The 19419-nt window shown below is 46.6% G+C and overlaps 1 protein-coding gene and 1 long non-coding RNA gene across 2 annotated transcripts in view; one reads left to right on the forward strand and one right to left on the reverse strand.

The window, feature by feature from the left end:
- The window catches only part of LOC134945699 (uncharacterized), a 471787-nt gene that overhangs the window by 429166 nt on the left and 23202 nt on the right, over window positions 1-19419 (reverse strand). The gene's annotated exons all lie outside the window — the stretch shown is intronic.
- The window catches only part of LOC134945698 (uncharacterized), a 51073-nt gene that overhangs the window by 20606 nt on the left and 11048 nt on the right, over window positions 1-19419 (forward strand). Inside the window, exons 2-3 of the mRNA XM_063935143.1 lie at window positions 14150-14447; window positions 17966-18169. Of these exons, the coding sequence (XP_063791213.1) occupies window positions 14177-14447; window positions 17966-18169 (475 nt within the window). The 5' untranslated portion in view covers window positions 14150-14176. The remainder of the gene's footprint in view (window positions 1-14149; window positions 14448-17965; window positions 18170-19419) is intronic.

The raw sequence follows: 19419 nt of genomic DNA on the forward strand, positions 1-19419 counted from the left end.
TCCTCCTTCACATTCTCCCGCAACTGGGGGTGCGAGGAAAAGGCTCAGAATTCCGAGCCCACCCGCTGGCGGTGATGCAGGGCAGTCTGGAGCGACTGCTGATGCTGACATCTGGTCCGGACTGAAGGACCTGACAACGATTACGGACATGTCGTCTACTGTCACTGCATATGATTCTCTCAACATTGATAGAATGGTGGAGGATTATATGAGTGACCGCATCCAAGTAGGCACGTCACACAGTCCGTACTTATACTGGCAGGAAAAAGAGGCAATTTGGAGGCCCTTGCACAAACTGGCTTTATTCTACCTAAGTTGCCCTCCCACAAGTGTGTACTCCGAAAGAGTGTTTAGTGCCGCCGCTCACCTTGTCAGCAATCGGCGTACGAGGTTACATCCAGAAAATGTGGAGAAGATGATGTTCATTAAAATGAATTATAATCAATTCCTCCGCGGAGACATTGACCAGCAGCAATTGCCTCCACAAAGTACACAGGGAGCTGAGATGGTGGATTCCAGTGGGGACGAATTGATAATCTGTGAGGAGGGGGATGTACACGGTGATATATCGGAGGGTGAAGATGAGGTGGACATCTTGCCTCTGTAGAGCCAGTTTGTGCAAGGAGAGATTAATTGCTTCTTTTTTGGGGGGGGTCCAAACCAACCCGTCATATCAGTCACAGTCGTGTGGCAGACCCTGTCACTGAAATGATGGGTTGGTTAAAGTGTGCATGTCCTGTTTTGTTTATACAACATAAGGGTGGGTGGGAGGGCCCAAGGATAATTCCATCTTGCACCTCTTTTTTCTTTTCTTTTTCTTTGCATCATGTGCTGATTGGGGAGGGTTTTTTGGAAGGGACACCCTGCGTGACACTGCAGTGCCACTCCTAGATGGGCCCGGTGTTTGTGTCGGCCACTAGGGTCGCTAATCTTACTCACACAGCTACCTCATTGCGCCTCTTTTTTTCTTTGCGTCATGTGCTGTTTGGGGAGGGTTTTTTGGAAGGGACATCCTGCGTGACACTGCAGTGCCACTCCTAGATGTGCCCGGTGTTTGTGTCGGCCACTAGGGTCGCTAATCTTACTCACACAGTCAGCTACCTCATTGCGCCTCTTTTTTTCTTTGCGTCATGTGCTGTTTGGGGAGGGTTTTTTGGAAGGGCCATCCTGCGTGACACTGCAGTGCCACTCCTAGATGGGCCCGGTGTTTGTGTCGGCCACTAGGGTCGCTAATCTTACTCACACAGCTACCTCATTGCGCCTCTTTTTTTCTTTGCGTCATGTGCTGTTTGGGGAGGGTTTTTTGGAAGGGACATCCTGCGTGACACTGCAGTGCCACTCCTAGATGGGCCCGGTGTTTGTGTCGGCCACTAGGGTCGCTTATCTTACTCACACAGCGACCTCGGTGCAAATTTTAGGACTAAAAATAATATTGTGAGGTGTGAGGTATTCAGAATAGACTGAAAATGAGTGTAAATTATGGTTTTTGAGGTTAATAATACTTTGGGATCAAAATGACCCCCAAATTCTATGATTTAAGCTGTTTTTTAGTGTTTTTTGAAAAAAACACCCGAATCCAAAACACACCCGAATCCGACAAAAAAAATTCGGTGAGGTTTTGCCAAAACGCGTTCGAACCCAAAACACGGCCGCGGAACCGAACCCAAAACCAAAACACAAAACCCGAAAAATTTCAGGCGCTCATCTCTAGCTGCCGAGTGCCGACACAGAGGTAGCCACAGCCGTGAACTACCGCACTGTACTGTGTCTGCTGCTAATATATAGACTGGTTGATAAAGAGATAGTATACTCGTAACTAGTATGTATGTATAAAGAAAGAAAAAAAAACCACGGTTAGGTCACTGGTATATACAATTATGGACGGGCTGCCGAGTGCCGACACAGAGGTAGCCACAGCCGTGAACTACCGCACTGTTCACTGGTTGATAAAGAGATAGTAGTATACTCGTAACAACTAGTATGACGACGGTATAAAGAATGAAAAAAAAACCACGGTTAGGTGGTATATAATACAATTATGGTTGGACGGACTGCCTGCCGAGTGCCGACACAGAGGTAGCCACAGCCGTGAACTACCGCACTGTACACTGGTTGATAAAGAGATAGTAGTATACTCGTAACAACTAGTATGACGACGGTATAAAGAATGAAAAAAAAACCACGGTTAGGTGGTATATAATACAATTATGGTTGGACGGACTGCCTGCCGAGTGCCGACACAGAGGTAGCCACAGCCGTGAACTACCGCACTGTACACTGGTTGATAAAGAGATAGTAGTATACTCGTAACAACTAGTATGACGACGGTATAAAGAACGAAAAAAAAACCACGGTTAGGTGGTATATATTATAATACAATTATGGATGGACGGACTGCCTGCCGAGTTCCGACACAGAGGTAGCCACAGCCGTGAACTACCGCACTGTACACTGGTTGATAAAGAGATAGTAGTATACTCGTAACAACTAGTATGACGACGGTATAAAGAACGAAAAAAAACCCACGGTTAGGTGGTATATATTATAATACAATTATGGATGGACGGACTGCCTGCCGAGTTCCGACACAGAGGTAGCCACAGCCGTGAACTACCGCACTGTACACTGGTTGATAAAGAGATAGTAGTATACTCGTAACAACTAGTATGACTATGACGACGGTATAAAGAAAGAAAAAAAAAACCACGGTTAGGTGGTATATAATACAATTATGGATGGACGGACTGCCTGCCGAGTGCCGACACAGAGGTAGCCACAGCCGTGAACTACCGCACTGTACTGTGTCTGCTGCTAATATAGACTGGTTGATAAAGAGATAGTATACAATACTACTAATATACTGGTGGTCAGGCACTGGTCACCACTAGTCACACTGGCAGTGGCACTCCTGCAGCAAAAGTGTGCACTGTTTAATTTTAATATAATATTATTTATCATGTACTCCTGGCTCCTGCTATAACAACCTGCAGTGCTCCCCAGTCTCCCCCACAATTATAAGCTTTATATACAATACATTGATGTGCAGCACACTGGGCTGAGCAGTGCACACAGACTGAGTCACTGTGTGACTGTGTATCGTTTTTTTCAGGCAGAGAACGGATATATTAAATAAAACAAACAACTGCACTGTCTCTGGTGGTCACTGGTCACTGTGGTCGTCAGTCACTAAACTCTGTCTGCACTCTGCACTCTCTTCTAATCTACAGTATCACAGCAATCTCTCTCTCTCTCTCTCTTCTAAATCTAATCTAAATGGAGAGGACGCCAGCCACGTCCTCTCCCTATCAATCTCAATGCACGTGTGAAAATGGCGGCGACGCGCGGCTCCTTATATAGAATCCGAGTCTCGCGAGAATCCGACAGCGTCATGATGACGTTCGGGCGCGCTCGGGTTAACCGAGCAAGGCGGGAAGATCCGAGTCGCTCGGACCCGTGAAAAAAAAAGTGAAGTTCGTGCGGGTTCGGATTCAAAGAAACCGAACCCGCTCATCTCTAATCTAAACGTAGTTTTGGATTTTCTCAAATCCCATTGGTTTGAGCCTCTCAAATCGGTAGATTTGAAGTATCTTACATGGAAAGTAACCATGCTACTGGCCCTGGCTTCAGCCTGGAGAGTATCAGAGTTGGCGGCTTTATCGTACAAAAGCCCATATCTGATTTTCCATTCGGACAGGGCAGAACTGCGGACACGTCCTCATTTTCTCCCTAAGGTGGTTTCGGCTTTTCACTTGAACCAGCCTATTGTGGTGCCTGCGGCTACTAGCGACTTGGAGGACTCCAAGTTGCTGGACGTTGTCAGAGCATTGAAAATATATATTTCAAGGACGGCTGGAGTCAGAAAATCTGACTCGCTGTTTATCCTGTATGCACCCAACAAGATGGGTGCTCCTGCGTCTAAGCAGACGATTGCTCGTTGGATCTGTAGCACAATCCAACTTGCACATTCTGTGGCAGGCCTGCCACAGCCTAAATCAGTAAATGCCCACTCCACAAGGAAGGTGGGCTCATCTTGGGCGGCTGCCCGAGGGGTCTCGGCATTACAACTTTGCCGAGCAGCTACGTGGTCAGGGGAGAACACGTTTGTAAAATTCTACAAATTTGATACTCTGGCTAAAGAGGACCTGGAGTTCTCTCATTCGGTGCTGCAGAGTCATCCGCACTCTCCCGCCCGTTTGGGAGCTTTGGTATAATCCCCATGGTCCTGATGGAGTCCCCAGCATCCACTAGGACGTTAGAGAAAATATGAATTTACTTACCGATAATTCTATTTCTCATAGTCCGTAGTGGATGCTGGGCGCCCATCCCAAGTGCGGATTGTCTGCAATACTTGTACATAGTTATTGTTACAAAAATCGGGTTATTATTGTTGTGAGCCATCTTTTTAGAGGCTACTTCGTTGTTATCATACTGTTAACTGGGTTCAAATCACAAGTTGTACGGTGTGATTGGTGTGGCTGGTATGAGTCTTACCCGGGATTCAAGATCCTTCCTTATTGTGTACGCTCGTCCGGGCACAGTACCTAACTGAGGCTTGGAGGAGGGTCATAGGGGGAGGAGCCAGTACACACCATGTGATCCTAAAAGCTTACTTTTTTGTGCCCTGTCTCCTGCGGAGCCGCTATTCCCCATGGTCCTGACGGAGTCCCCAGCATCCACTACGGACTATGAGAAATAGAATTATCGGTAAGTAAATTCTTATTTTCAAAGAAACTTGGGTAAATCCAGAGAAAAAGTTTCAAATCCCTAAAAGATTGCTCACCTCATTTCCTTTCCCTCAGGATGATAGGAAGAAATGGGAAAATCCACCGATAGTGGGCGCCTCTGTATCTAGATTGTCACGTAAAATTATTTTACCTGCCCCAGGCGCAGCCTCCTTAAAGGATCCAGCTGACTGCAAGATTGAGACCACATTCAAATCTCTGTACACAGCTGCTGGGGTGACACAAAGACCCACTATTGCTTGAGCGTGGATATCTAGGGCCATTGCAAAATGGTCAGGTAACCTAATTGATGATTTAGATTCTCTGCATAGGAGTGAACTTGATTTACTCTTGCATCACATTCAGGACTTTGCAAACTTTATGGTGGAGGCCATGAAGGAACTTGGCCAGCTCAACGCAAGTGTTACTGCTATGGCAGTGTCGGCACGCAGAGGCTTATGGCTACGCCAATGGACTGCAGATGCGGATTCCAGGAGAAGCGTGGAGAGCCTGCCCTTCACAGGTGAGGCCTTGTTCGGAGATGAACTGGATACGTGTATATCCAAAGCGACTGCGGGTAAATCGACATATCTTCCTTCCGCAGCAACCCCGGCTAGAACATCATATTCAGCCCCTACATTGCAGTCATTTTGGACAGCAAAATTTAAAAACAAATCCAAAGGTTCCTCCACTGCCTTCAGAGGTGGTCGATGCAACTACAGGTTCTCAGGAACAGAGCTCAGGTTCTGCTTCCTCAAAGCCTTCAGCATGACGGTGGACCACACTGCCTGAAGAACAAGCAGGTGGGAGCACGTTTAAAGGATTTCAGTCATATATGGGCAGCAACTCCCATCTCACAGATTCTTCAAGTCAGGCGTACCAGCTTCTCAGGAAGCAATTATAATCCTGCAAGAGGCAATTCAAAAGTTGGTACAGACACAGGTCATTGTCCCAGTTCCACCTCAGCTACAGAACAAGGGTTATTATACCAACCTGTTCATGGTACCAAAGCCTCGATGGTACGGTAAGGCCCATCTTAAACCTAAAATCTCTGAACCCGTATTTACAGGTATTCGAATTCAAGATGGAGTCTCTGAGAGCGGTGATTTCAGGTCTGGAGGAAGGGGAATTCCTGGTTTCTCTAGATATCAAGGATGCGTACCTTCATATTCCTATCTGGCTGCCTCATCAGGCTTATCTACGGTTTGCAATACAGGACTGTCACTACCAGTGCCAGGCCCTGCCATTTGGCCTCTCCACAGCACCGAGGGTGTTCACCAAGGTCATGGCAAAGATGATGCTCCTCCTCCGCAAACAGGGAGTAAACATAATTCCATACCTGGATGACCTACTGATAAAGCCAACCTCCCAGGAGAGGTTGTTACAAAGCATTTCCCTCTCAACTCAAATACTCCAGGATCACGAGTGGATTCTGAACCTTCCAAAATCACACTTGGAACAGACAAAGAAGCTTCCCTTCTCGGGAATGATACTCGATACGGAAGTACAGAGGGTGTTCCTTCCATTGGAAAAGGCATTGGTGATCCAGTCAATGGTCCGGGATGTCCTGAAGCCAACTCAGATATCGGTACATCAGTGCATTCGCCTACTGGGGAATATGGTAGCCTCCTACGAGGCACTACAGTACGGAAGGTTTCACGCAAGGCCTTTCCAGCTGGATCTCTTGTTGTTGTCCGGATCGCATCTTCACATGCACCAGAGGATACGCCTGTCGCCGAAAGCCAGAATTTCTGATTGAAGGCCGCAGGTTCGGGATTCAAAATTGGATTCTGCTAACCACAGATGCAAGCCTCAGAGGTTGGGGAGCAGTCACCCTGGGGGAAAACTTCCAGGGAAAATGGTCAAATCAAGAAGCCATTCTTCCAATAAACATTCTGGAACTAAGGGCCATATACAATGCCCTTCAACAAGCGGCACATCTTCTTCAAGATCAAGCCATTCAGGTACAGTCGGTCAATGTGACGGCGGTGTCGTACATAAACTGACAGGGTGGAACGAAGAGCAGAGCTGCAATGTTAGAGGTAACAAGAATTCTCCTTTAGGCAGAAAAACACGCGGTGGCGTTGTCGGCAATCTTCATTCCGGGAGTAGACAACTGGGAAGCAGACTTCCTCAGCAGGGTCGACCTCCACCCAGGAAAGTGAGGCCTCCACCCGGAGGTGTTCGGGGAAATGACAAGTCGGTGGGGAATTCCTCATATCGACATGATGGCCTCTCGTCTCAACAAGAAGCTCAGGCGGTATTGTTTCAGGTCGAGAGATCCACAGGCAGTGGCGGTGGCTGTGCTGGTTACTCCATGGGTTTACTAGACAGCGTATGTGTTCCCTCCACTTCCGCTCATCCCAAGAATTCTAAAAAGAATCAAAAAGACAAGGATTCAGGCAATCCTCATTGCCCTGGACTGGTCAAGAAGGGCCTGGTATGCGAATCTACTGGAGTTGCTCCTAGAGAAGCCGTGGCCTCTACCTCTTTGCAGGGACCTTCTACAACAGGGGCCGTTTGTCTATCAACCTACCACGGCTACGTTTGATGGCATGGAAGTTGAGCGTCAGGTCTTAGCCCGGAAAGGGATTCCGGACAGGGTAATTCCAACCCTGATCCAAGTCAGGAAGGGAGTAATATCTAAACATTACCATCGTATTTGGAAACAAAAATGTGTCTTGGTGTGAATCCAAGAAATTTCCTGTGGTGGAGTTTCAACTGGGGCATTTACTTCTTTTTCTGCAAGCTAGGTGTGGATGTGGGCCCTCGCCTGGGCTCTATAAAAGTCCAGATTTCGGCCTTGTCCATTTTCTTCCAGAAACAACTGGCCTCCCTCCATGAGTTTCAGACTTTCTTGAAGGAGGTTCTGCACATCCTACCGCCCTTTGTGCCTCCTACGGCACCTTGGGATCTTAACGTGGTGTTGCCGTTCCTGCAATCAGAATGGTTTGAGCCTTTACAGGAGGTAGACGTAAAGTTTCTTACATGGAAGACCGTCACACTGTTGGCCTTGGCGTCAGCAAGATGTGTGTCTGAGTTGGGGGCGTTGTCTCACAAGAGCCCCTACTTAATATTCCATGAGGATAGAGCTGAACTCAGAATGCGTCAGCAATTTCTTCCTAAGGTTGTGTCGGCATTTCATATCAACCAACCTATTGTGGTGCCAGTGGCTACTGACACCTCGGCTACTTCAAAGTCCTTGGATGTTGTGAGGGCCTTGAAGGTATATGTGAAGCGGACAGCTCGTCACAGGAAATTGGACGCGCTGTTTGTTCTTTATGATCTCAATAAAATTGGGTGTCCTGCTTCTAAGCAGACAATTGCTCGCTGGATCAGGCTTACTATCCAGTATGCTTATTCTACGGCAGGCTTGCCGGTTCCAAGATCTGTACAAGCCCAATCTACTAGGTCGGTGGGCTCTTCCTGGCCAGTGGTCCGGGGTGTCTCGGCTGGCTCTGGGACTCCAGGTCGACAACAAAAAGGTCGACAACACCTTAGGTCGATGCCAATTGGTCGACACGCCTTAAGTCGACGTGTACAAAAGGTCGACATGGACAAAAGGTCGACATGGAAAAGACCGGGAACCCCAATTAGTGCAACGCGTCCCCTCGCATGGCGAGCGGCGGGCATGGTGCCTTCACTTCACTCCGCACAGATTACCGTTCCAATCGTAGTTCACATGGATCGTTAAGTATGAAGAAGTTCCAAAAAAGAAAAAAATTGTGAAAAACTCATGTCGACCCTTTTCCATGTCGACCTTGTCCCTGTCGACCTTTTGTCCATGTCGACCTAAGGTGTTTCGACCAATTGGCGTCGACCTAAGGTGTGTCGACCTTTTTGTTGTCGACCTGGAGTCCGGACACCGTCTCGGCTCTACAGCTCTGCCGAGCAGTTCTTGGTCAGGTTCGAACACGTTTGCTAAGTTCTACAAGTTCAATACTTTGGTCTCTGAGGACCTTCAGTTTGGTCACTCTGTTCTACAGGAACCTCAGCACTCTCCCACCCTGTTTGGGAGCTTTGGTACATCCCCATGGTACTAAATGGAACCCCAATATCCTCTAGGACAGGCATGTCCAAACTGCGGCCCTCCAGCTGTTATGAAACTACATATCACAGCATGCCCTGACACAGTTTCGCTGTCAGAGAATACTAAAGCTGTGTCAGGGCATGCTGGGATGTGTAGTTTCTCAACAGCTGGAGTGCTGCAGTTTGGACATGCCTGCTCTAGGATGTAAGAGAAAATAGGATTTTAATTGCCTACCGGTAAATCTTTTTCTCGTAGTCCGTAGAGGATACTGGGCGCCCGCCTAGTGCTTCATGTTTTCCTGTATAGTTTCTTGGTTAAGTATTGTTGGTTCAGGTGTTGCTGTTACTGTTCAAGTTTGGTTAGCATGGCTTTCCTCTTGTTATGTGTGTGCTGGTTCCAATCTCACCACTGTCCTTTCAATCTTTCTCTCGAAGTATTGTATGTCCGTCTCCTCAGGCACAGTTTCTAGACTGAGTCTGGTAGGAGGGGCATAGAGGGAGGAGCCAGTGCACATTATTAAATTCTTAATGTTCCCATGGCTCCTTGTGGACCCGTCTATAACCCATGGTACTAAATGGAACCCCAGTATCCTCTACGGACTATGAGAAAAGGATTTACCAGTAGGTAATTAAAATCCTATTTTTATAGTGCATCCGGAAAGTATTCACAGCGCTTCACTTTTTCCACGTTTTGTTATGTTACAGCTGTCACGATCCGGGTAATTTATCACCATTTCTTACCTTCCAAGTGTCTCCTGAGACTGGCCCAGCGCTCCAAGCCTGGATTCCACATGCACTGTCTGCGTGCAGCACGCTGGGTAACATGGCCTCAGTCTCTCACATGCGAACGTTCAAACAGACTTTCCCTCCAGATTCAAACATGGGCGCAGCCATGTTTGGATTCATCACATGTTGCTTTACAGCCTATCAGCTGCACTCTGGACTTTGCCTGATTACCCAGCAGCTGCACTCTGGACTCTGCCTGATTACTCAGCCAGCCAATCCCTGCTTCCCAGCTGGTATAAATATCCTGCATCAAGGCTGCCTAATCATCAGTGCTTTGGTTGGCAAACCTTGTACACATGTCTCTCCTGTCTGTGGAATCTGCAGTTCGAGTCTCCAGGTATTCCAGCTCCTGTGTTCAACTCCTGTGACTCAGCTCCACTTAGAGACCCGCACCGGTTACCAGCTTGCGGTGCAGCCTGACTTCCGTTGTTCCAGCTCTGCTCCTTGATTATCTGCTGTGATACCTACATCGGCTTTCAGCTTCCAGCAGTGTTCTGGTATCTCTCCACTCCCGTTGTTTGCAGCTCTGACTAGCTCCATAGGTGTTCCACCATCGATACTCATCACCATTGGTACTCACCATCGGACTCTAACATCATCAGTGAGTTCTGCTACACCTTCCCGTCTGGTCCGGTTCCATCCGGCATCCCCGGCAGTTCTTCTGTGTTCTTCTCAACCTCTGTTCATCTATCTCGACTCCAGTTCTCAGAGTATAACCTGCTGGTCAGTACCTGCTTGTTTCCCTCTACAGTGGTTAGTTGTGGCCAATGGACATTACATCTCCGAGTCTTGCAGTGCCTTTATACCAACTCATTCTATATTGCCACAGTATCTTTCTACCACTTTGCTAAAGGAACTGTACTGTTTTCATTGCACAATCTACCGTTGAATTACCTGAACTGCCTAGGTGTATCAGAACTGTGCGTTTAATAAACAGACTTTATTTTACCACGTTGTCTTCGTCACACCTTCGGGCTTCAGTGCTTAATCCTCTGCATGTCTAAGAACCCTATCCAACCATCCCAGTTCACTTACACTCCAGCCCCTACAACTGAGGCTTCCCCAGGTCAGCCTCAGCCCTCAGTTGTGACAACAGCCTTATTCCAAACTGGAATAAATTTGTTTTCCCTCAAAATTCTACACACAATACCTCATAATGACAACGTGAAAAAAGTGTTTTTGAGATTTTTGCAAATTTATTAAAAATAAAAAACTAAGAAATCACATGTACATAAGTATTCACAGCCTGTGCTCAATACTTTGATGATGCACCTTTGGCAGCAATTACAGCCTCAAGTCTTTTTGAATATGATGCCACAAGCTGGGCACACCTATCTTTGGGCAGTTTCGCCCATTCCTCTTTGCAGCACCTCTCAAGCTCCATCAGGTTGGATGGTAAGCGTCGGTGCACAGCCAATTTCAGATCTCTCCAGAGATGTTCAATCGGATTCAAGTCTCAGCTCTGGCTGGGCCACTCAAGGACTTTCACAGAGCTGTCCTGAAGCCACTCCTTTGATATCTGGGTTGTGTGCTTAGGGTCGTTGTCCTGCTGAAAGATGAACCGTAGCCCCAGTATGAGGTCAAGAGCCCTCTGGAGCAGGTTTTCATCCAGGATGTCTCTGTACATTGCTGCATTCATTTTTCCCCCCTATCCTGACTAGTTTCCAAGTTCCTGCAGCTGAAAAACATCCCCACAGCATGATGCTACCACCACCATGCTTCACTGTAGGGATGGTCTTGGCCTGATGATGAGCGGTGTCTGGTTTCCTCCAAACATGACACCTGGCATTCACGCCAAAGAGTTCAATCTTTTTCTCATCAGACCAGAGAATTTTGTTTCTCATGGTCTGAGAGTCCTTCAGGTGCATTTTGGCAAACTTCAGGCAGGCTGCCATGTGCTTTTTTTACTAAGGAGTGGCTTCCGTTTGGCGAGTCTACCATACAAGCCTGCTTAATTGCTGCAGAGATGGTTGTCCTTCTGGAAGATTCTCCTCTCCACAGAGGAATCCAGTAGCTCTTACAGAGTGACTATTTGGTTCTTGGTCACCTCCCTGACTAGGGCCCTTCTCCCCCAATTGCTCAGTTTAGACAGCCGGCCAGCTCTAGGAAGAGTCCCGGTGGTTCCGAACTTCTTCCATTTATGGATGATGGAGGCCACTGTGCTCATCGGGACCTTCAAAGCAGCAGATATTTTTCTGTACCCTTCCCAGATTTGTGCCTCGAGACAATCCTTTCTCGGTCTACAGACAATTCCTTTGACTTCATGCTTGGTTTGTGCTCAGACTTGTACTGTCAAGTGTGGGACCTTATATAATTATAGACAGGTGTGTACCTTTCCAAATCATGTCCGATCAACTGATTTTACCACAGGTGGACTAAAATTAAGCTGTAGGAACATCTCAAGGATGATCAGTGGAAACAGGATTCACCTGAGCTCAATTTTGAGCTTCATGGCAAAGGCTGTGAATACTTATGTACATGTGATATCTTAGTTTTTTATTTTAATAAATTTTCAAAAATCTATAAAAAAAACAAAACTTTTTTCACGTTGCCATTATGGGGTATTGGGGTAAATGTATGAAGCAGTGATAAGAGTAGAGAAGTGAGTCAGTGGAGAATCTGCCCATGGCAACCATTCAGCATTGAAGTAACATTTATGATTGGTTGACATGGGTGACTTCTCCACTGGCTCAATTCTCCACTCTTATCACTGCTTTATACATTTACCCCGTTGTGTGTAGAATTTTGAGGGAAAAACTTAATTTATTCCATTTTGGAATAAGGCTGTAACATAACAAAATATGGAAAAAGTGAAGCGCTGTGAATACTTTCCGGATGCACTGTAATTATCATGAGACATGTGCGACTCGGCATGACCATGTTCCTTTCTAGCTCTCCATTTGTATGAATGTCTGGGGTGATCTTCTCACCCCAGCTGTGCCACAGGGAGTATTGTGTTACCCAGAATCCCCGAAGCTCAGATCACACCCTCCTCATTTCAGTAACTGTGCTGGCACAGATTCCATACCTCACAACTTAAGACTTTTCTTGAAGAGGGACACATGCGCAGCGAAGCCTCGTGCGCTCCCGAAAAGGGAGCGTGGCCGATGAAAGGGGGGGCGTGGTTTCGCGGGAGGACCCGCGATCGCGAGCCACGCCTCCGTTTTCATCACTGAGGGGGCATGCCCAGCCTCTGTGAGCCGCTGGCATGCCTCCTCTCCCTCTGACTCCAGTGAATAGACGCTGTGCGCATGCACACAGCGTCTATTCACCGCTGCTCTACTAAGCAGGGCAGCGAGTGCAGGAGACTCCCAACTGCCCCCAGGACACTGTGGCCTGCGGGTGGGACAGCGGGACAGTCCCCAAAAAACGGGACTGTCCCGCGAAAATCAGGACAGTTGGGAGGTATGCAGTTTCTATTTATCAAAAAATATCTAAAAAATGTGATTATGATAAAACCAATGATGACACCTGCTGGGCTTCTTATGTGACTGTACTCGAGGTATTCCTGCATGTATGGAAATGTTTTATATTGTATTTCATAAAGCTCACCTGTCTCAATGGAGGTGCTACCACATAGGGTTAGCTACTGATTATAAATGTCCTACTGTAAATGTGCAGCTACATATGTGACCTCATACACCAAGCCTCAATACACCATACAGCGCGATATGCTGGCTGCAAGGTGACTGAGCTGCTTAGAGAGGTGTACTATAGTGTACCACGTTCTTTACATTTGTATATTATGTGCTAGGCATGTAGGGTAGTCTGATAGATATGCATGGAATAACTGTTGGATATGTAGGGGAGGTGAGATGGACATGTATGGTAGTCTGATGGATATGCATGGAAGAACTGTTGGACATGCAGAGGAGGTGTGAGGGACATGTAGGGGACGTCTGATGGATATGCATGGATGAACTGTTGGACATGTAGGGGAGGTGTGAGGTGTGAGGAACATGTAGCGGACGTCTGATGGATATGCATGGATGAACTGTTGGACATGTAGAGGAGGTGCAAAGGACATGTAGGAAATGTCTGATGGATAAGCATGGAATAACTGATGGATATGTAGGGGAGGTTTGAGGGACATGTAGGGGATATTTGATGGATATGCATGGATTAACTGTTGGACATGTAGGGGAGGTGTGAGGGACATGTAGCGGACGCCTGATGGATATGCATGGAATAACTGTTGGATATGTAGGGGAGGTGTGAGGGACATGTAGGGGATATCTGATGGATATGCATGGATTAACTGTTGGACATGTAGGGGAGGTGTGAGGGACATGTAGGGGATGTCTGATGGATATGCATGGATTAACTGTTGGACATGTAGGGGATATCTGATGGATATGCATGGAATAATTGATGGATATGTAGGAGAGGTGTGAGGGACACGTAGGGGACTCTTGATGGATATGCATTGAAGAACTGTTGGACATGTAGGGGAAATGTGAGGAACTGACAGATATTTAGGGGAGGTGTGTCAGACATGAGGGGTAGGTCCGACTCAGTCTTCGACTCGGTATTCAATATGATTGTTGACCTACAGTACCTCTGCATTGGCTCCAAAGTCTTTATCGGTATCTTTTTTTCTTTTGTTTTTCCAGGAGACTTTCTCTTACCGCAGAGGAACAATGTCATGCTCTAATCTTATAGTGGTTGGCATATTTTCTAGAGAAGATTACAGCTCATACGATTGGCTGACCAACCGCGTGAGGTCTATTACAGGAGTGAAGGATGTGCGCAATATTCAGATCACCAACACCTGGTCCCATTTTACTGCTGAGGTCCCCAAGTGCTCGTTTGCCATCCTATATCACAGCAAGAGGAGAGGAAGGGTAAATGTCACTGACGTTACAGACAGCCTGTATGATGGAGAGCTGAAACACCTGTCAGATGTATATGGTAAGTTATACATAGTGCAATCTAGTGTTGGACCCAGAAGACACTGCACAGTATTATATGGGTGATCCCTCAAATAAAAACTAAGAAGAAACTGTTGTTGGTGTTGATATACTTGAATCAAAGTTTTGATTTAAAAGTGAGCAGATCAAAAAGAAGAAAACTACTGGTAGAGACACTATAACGTATACACAAAAAGACTCACAGCTTGAATTACCCAACACACGCAATGTATAGTGACTCAGCTGTAGGAGGAAGACTGAAAATCGAAATGTTACAAAGAGAAATAATTTCAGGAGGGTCAAAAAATATCCTGAAAATAGTCTAAATATACTGTAGTTGTAATATTACCACTATGGGTTTAGTGTATACATAAGATAAACAGTGACACTAAAAATCTAATCTAACACCGGAATGTATCAGGGTTTGGGCATCTGGAAAATACTTTGGCGTATCCGGCCTCTCTATGTGATACACAGGATAGCCAAGTAAGGCCCTCATTCCGAGTTGTTCGCTCGCTAGCTGCTTTTAGCAGCATTGCACACGCTAGGCCGCCGCCCTCTGGGAGTGTATCTTAGCTTAGCAGAATTGCAAACGAAAGATTAGCAGAATTGCGAATAGAAATTTCTTAGCAGCTTCTGAGTAGCTCCAGACCTACTCCTACATTGCGATCAGCTCAGCCCGTTTCGTTCCTGGTTTGACGTCACAAACACGCCCTGCGTTCGGCCAGCCACTCACCCATTTCTCCAGACACTCCCGTGTTTTATTCTGGCACGCCTGCGTTTTTCCGCACACTCCCAGAAAACGGCCAGCTTCCGCCCAGAAACACCCACTTCCTGTCAATCATTCTCCGATCACTTCAACGATGGAAATTCTTCGTTCCGACGTGAGTAAATCTACTAAGTTTTGTGCTAAAATACTTAGCGCATGCGCACTTTTGCCTTAATCGCTCCGTTGCGAAAATCAGCAACGAGCGAACAACTCGGAATGACCCTCTAAAACTGTTACCATATATTCTTGGTGTTACCATGCATGACACTACACTCAGTCATACACAAGGAAAAGGTCACAAATTGCCCTATAATCCTTGTCTAGTGGCTGATAAATAAAACTCAGAATAGTTTAGCACAACCGTAAGACTCAATTATCATATAACTGAAAGATCACTTCCTCCAATGTAACACACAGGAAGTTATTGAAGTGAATCGAGAAAACTGTCCACATCCTCTTTTACATTTTCTAAATAACACATTATATTATATCAGCTCAAACGATACAAATAAAATTACATTAGCATACATCATAATAGGGCAGTACGGATGGTGTAATGGTTAGCATTACTGCCTCACAGCTCTGAGGTCATGGGTTTGATTCCCACCACGGCCCTAACTGTGTGGAGTTTATATATTCTCCCCGTACTTGCCCGGGTTTTCCTCCGGGTACTCCGGTTTCCTCCCACAATCCAAAAATATACTGGTAGGTTAATTGGCTCCTGACAAAATTAACCCTAATGTGAATGTGTGTGTGCGCCGTGTACATGTGGTAGGGAATGTAGATTGTAAGCTCCACAGGGGCAGGAACTGATGTGAATGCCCAAATATTCTCTGTAAAGCGCTGCGGAATATGTGTGCCCTATATAAATAACTGGTAATAAATAAATAGATAAATCATAATGGGGTCTACGGTCTAACCCTTGGAGAGATAACATGGGGTCTATTTAATAAGCCTTGGAGAGAGAAAAAGTGGACGGAGATAAAATACCAGCCAATCAGCTCCTAACTATCATGTTACAGGCAGTGTTTGAAAAAAAAAATGGCAGGAGCTGGTTGGCTGGTACTTTATGTCTCTCCAAGGCTTAGTACATAGACCCCAAAATATTATGTGTGCTGAGATCAGAAAGATGATGTGTCCACGGAGACTGATTTATATAGTGAGAGATGACGGAGACAGAATCCAGTGCTAGTAATGTCCAGGGCCGTCGAGAGCCACACTGGGCCTTAGTAAAGGAGTGGGGCGTGGCTTAAGAAAGTGGGTGTTACTATGACCTTTAATATAAAATTATTTAAAACATAAAATAATTGTGGGGCCGCTTTGCTCCATAAGGGGGGATGTTTTAAAACAAGCGGGCAGGGGGAAAGTGGGAATCTGGAAGCAGGTCCCTCCTCCCCGGCCAGCGCCGTCTTCCCACTAATATTTGGGAAGATGACGCTGGTCACTAGAGGGCAAAGTCTCTGGCACAGTGTCAGAGTCTTTGCTTTCTATATGCGGCGCCATCTTCCTGAAGATATCACTGGGAAGATGGCTCTGCCGTTGGCCAGCCACGGCACAGGTATACTCAGGTTGGGGGGGGGTGGCGGGGTGTTAGTGGACTCGGGCTCCCCTGAGTGCCCCTCCAGCAGCCCGCGCCCAGGTAATTTGTACCTACTCCCCGCACCCTCTCTACGCCACTGGTAATGTCGCTGGTCTGCTGTAACCCCCCTCGCTACTCTAGCACACCATTGTGGAGACAGAAATTAAGGGCATTATATAAGAGATGTGTAAGACACTCAGGGCCCAATTTAGGAACAAACAATAGCCCCGTTGACCCTCGCTAATGGGTTATGTCCTCCTTCCAGTAATCAACACACACTGTGAGGGAGATGTATGAAGCAGTGAAAAGAGTGAAGTGGACCAATGGAGAAGTTGCCCATAGCAACCAGTCAGCTTTTATCAAGCATTTATCCAGTACTCTACATTCTATAAAATGATAGGTAGCAGCTGGTTGGTTGCTATGGGCAACGTCTCCACTCTCTTAACTGCGTCATACATCTTCCCCTGTATCGATTACGCCATCAATAGCGGTGATGGCGAGAGCAATACAGTCGCTATTGCAGGTATTGGGGACCCAGTGCTGACTTTCTGGCTGCATTGACGGGTCCCTGCCGTGTGAAGGAGTCATGTACACGCTCAGACTGGCGTCAGTGGCAGTGCTAGGCTGCCACGTGCAGAGCAGAGACACCGCTGAGGAGGGGGCGTCACTGGACCTCACGCCATAGTAAGTAATGCGGAATACTGCGATATTAATGACATGTGCTTCTGGTATTAAGGTAAGTTGATAAATAAGGCCCATAGCTGTGCTAGGCACTAAAGGTATCTGTGTCAGTCAGTAAATACAATTCTGAGATGTAAAAGACTGAAAATACAGTTTATTCAATGTAAATACGTGACCCCCATGGTTTTGGTTTTGGTTTTGGCAAAACCACCGTCAAAGGTTTTGGTTCGTATTTCAGATTGGTTTAAAATCGATTAAAAAAAGCTAAAATCATGTAATTTGTGTAATCAAATACTCCACATTCGGATTTAGAATCTGAATTCTGGACAGCGAGTAGATTCGAACTGAGAATCGGTTGAGATCTGAAGCCTCAGGTTATTCAGACCGAGTTTTAGTTCGGATCCACGAAATGCTGGTGGAAATGGATATCTGGGGAAGGAAACAGCACATCTCTAGAAACAAGGTGTAATTATCTGTGTGACTTGTGCAGGAAAGGACAGAGTGGTGGTGGTGATTGATGATCTGACGGACACCAGCGAGGAGGAGAAGACCCGGATCCTGCAGCTCCAGCCCAGCATTGGGACCCTGGCCAGCAACCTGTTCCTCTATAACGAAGAGCATGGTGACAGTGATGAGAGGACTCCATTAAAGTCACCAAATAATAAAAGTTTGGAGACACTGATCAGGAGAGCTGGTAAGTACAGAGGAGCCATATTTCCGTATACTAGTGAGGAATACCTCTGGTAAGCTCATACCTCAATGTATTTAGTTGGAGCTGGGCTTTAGCTATGGATAAGAGAGCAGTGCTGCAGTCCAGGCCACCAGGCAGAGGGGGTGGTAGTGTAACTGCCCCTGGAAATGCCCCCTGCAGCCTGGAAATATGCCTGAGAGCCACCGGCTCAGTCTCCCAGCTCCCTCTGTGTGAGGTTGGCATTATACTGCGAGTGCCGGGGGGGGGGGGGGGGGGGGGGTGCGTAGGCTGTCCTAGGGTTCATTATGTCTCTGCTACAGCCTGGCTGGGGGTTATCTGTGTCTGGCTGCCCCCCAACGTCAGTGTCTTGCTGAGGTCTGCTGCTTACAGGGCTTGGCAGCATAATATGGGCATTGCCTGGTAGATCTGCAACATGGCATCAGGTTCTTTCCAGTAAGATAAATATCACGGTCCAGAAATGCCATCATAAGACAGAAGAGGGCAATGGACATTTTAGAGGAGCGTGGTCAGGTCTGTTTTACTATGAGCATTGGAGGATAAGTAGTAACTACAAAGTAGGAGAACCCCAACAATCAAAGGTAAACGTAGACATTTATATGTATTTCCCATACATGTTATTTCCTATATGCTCCAATTATGTTATTGATTTTGTTCTAACATTTTGTCCACATTTCTTGGATATTGGAAGTGAAACATATTTAGAAGAGGATAATTCACAGATGGTCTCCAAAAGCAGAGGAAACTCATGGAAGGAAACATAGTTCATCAAATACTATAATCAACTCACACGTTCCAGGACAAAAATCACCCATATTTACTGATGCTGGCTTTACATTTACTAAGCCCGTGTTTCTGTGTCTCAATAATTAGGTCAAAATGTTGTATAGTTGTGAGATTTGATAGGTACATAATAAGATTTGGGTACAACATCCTGCTGGTCACCACCAATACCGGCTGTCTTCCACAATACCAGCTGCTGACTCCTGATGGTCAAAATTTAGACAAATTTTGGTTACCATTTCTAACCCTAACTGTCCTATCCTGCAGCCTAACCCTAACCCTCCCCTCCCACATCCTAACACTATCCCTCCCATCCCACAGCCTAACTCTAACCTGCCCTCCCACAGCCTAACCCTAACCCACTCCTCCAGCAGCCTAACTCTAATTCTCCCCTCCCACAGCCTAAACCTAAGTATCCTATCCTGAAGCCTAACCCTAATCCACCCTTCCCA

The sequence above is a fragment of the Pseudophryne corroboree genome, chromosome 7 (genome assembly GCF_028390025.1).
Source record: "Pseudophryne corroboree isolate aPseCor3 chromosome 7, aPseCor3.hap2, whole genome shotgun sequence".
Lineage (NCBI taxonomy): Eukaryota > Metazoa > Chordata > Amphibia > Anura > Myobatrachidae > Pseudophryne > Pseudophryne corroboree.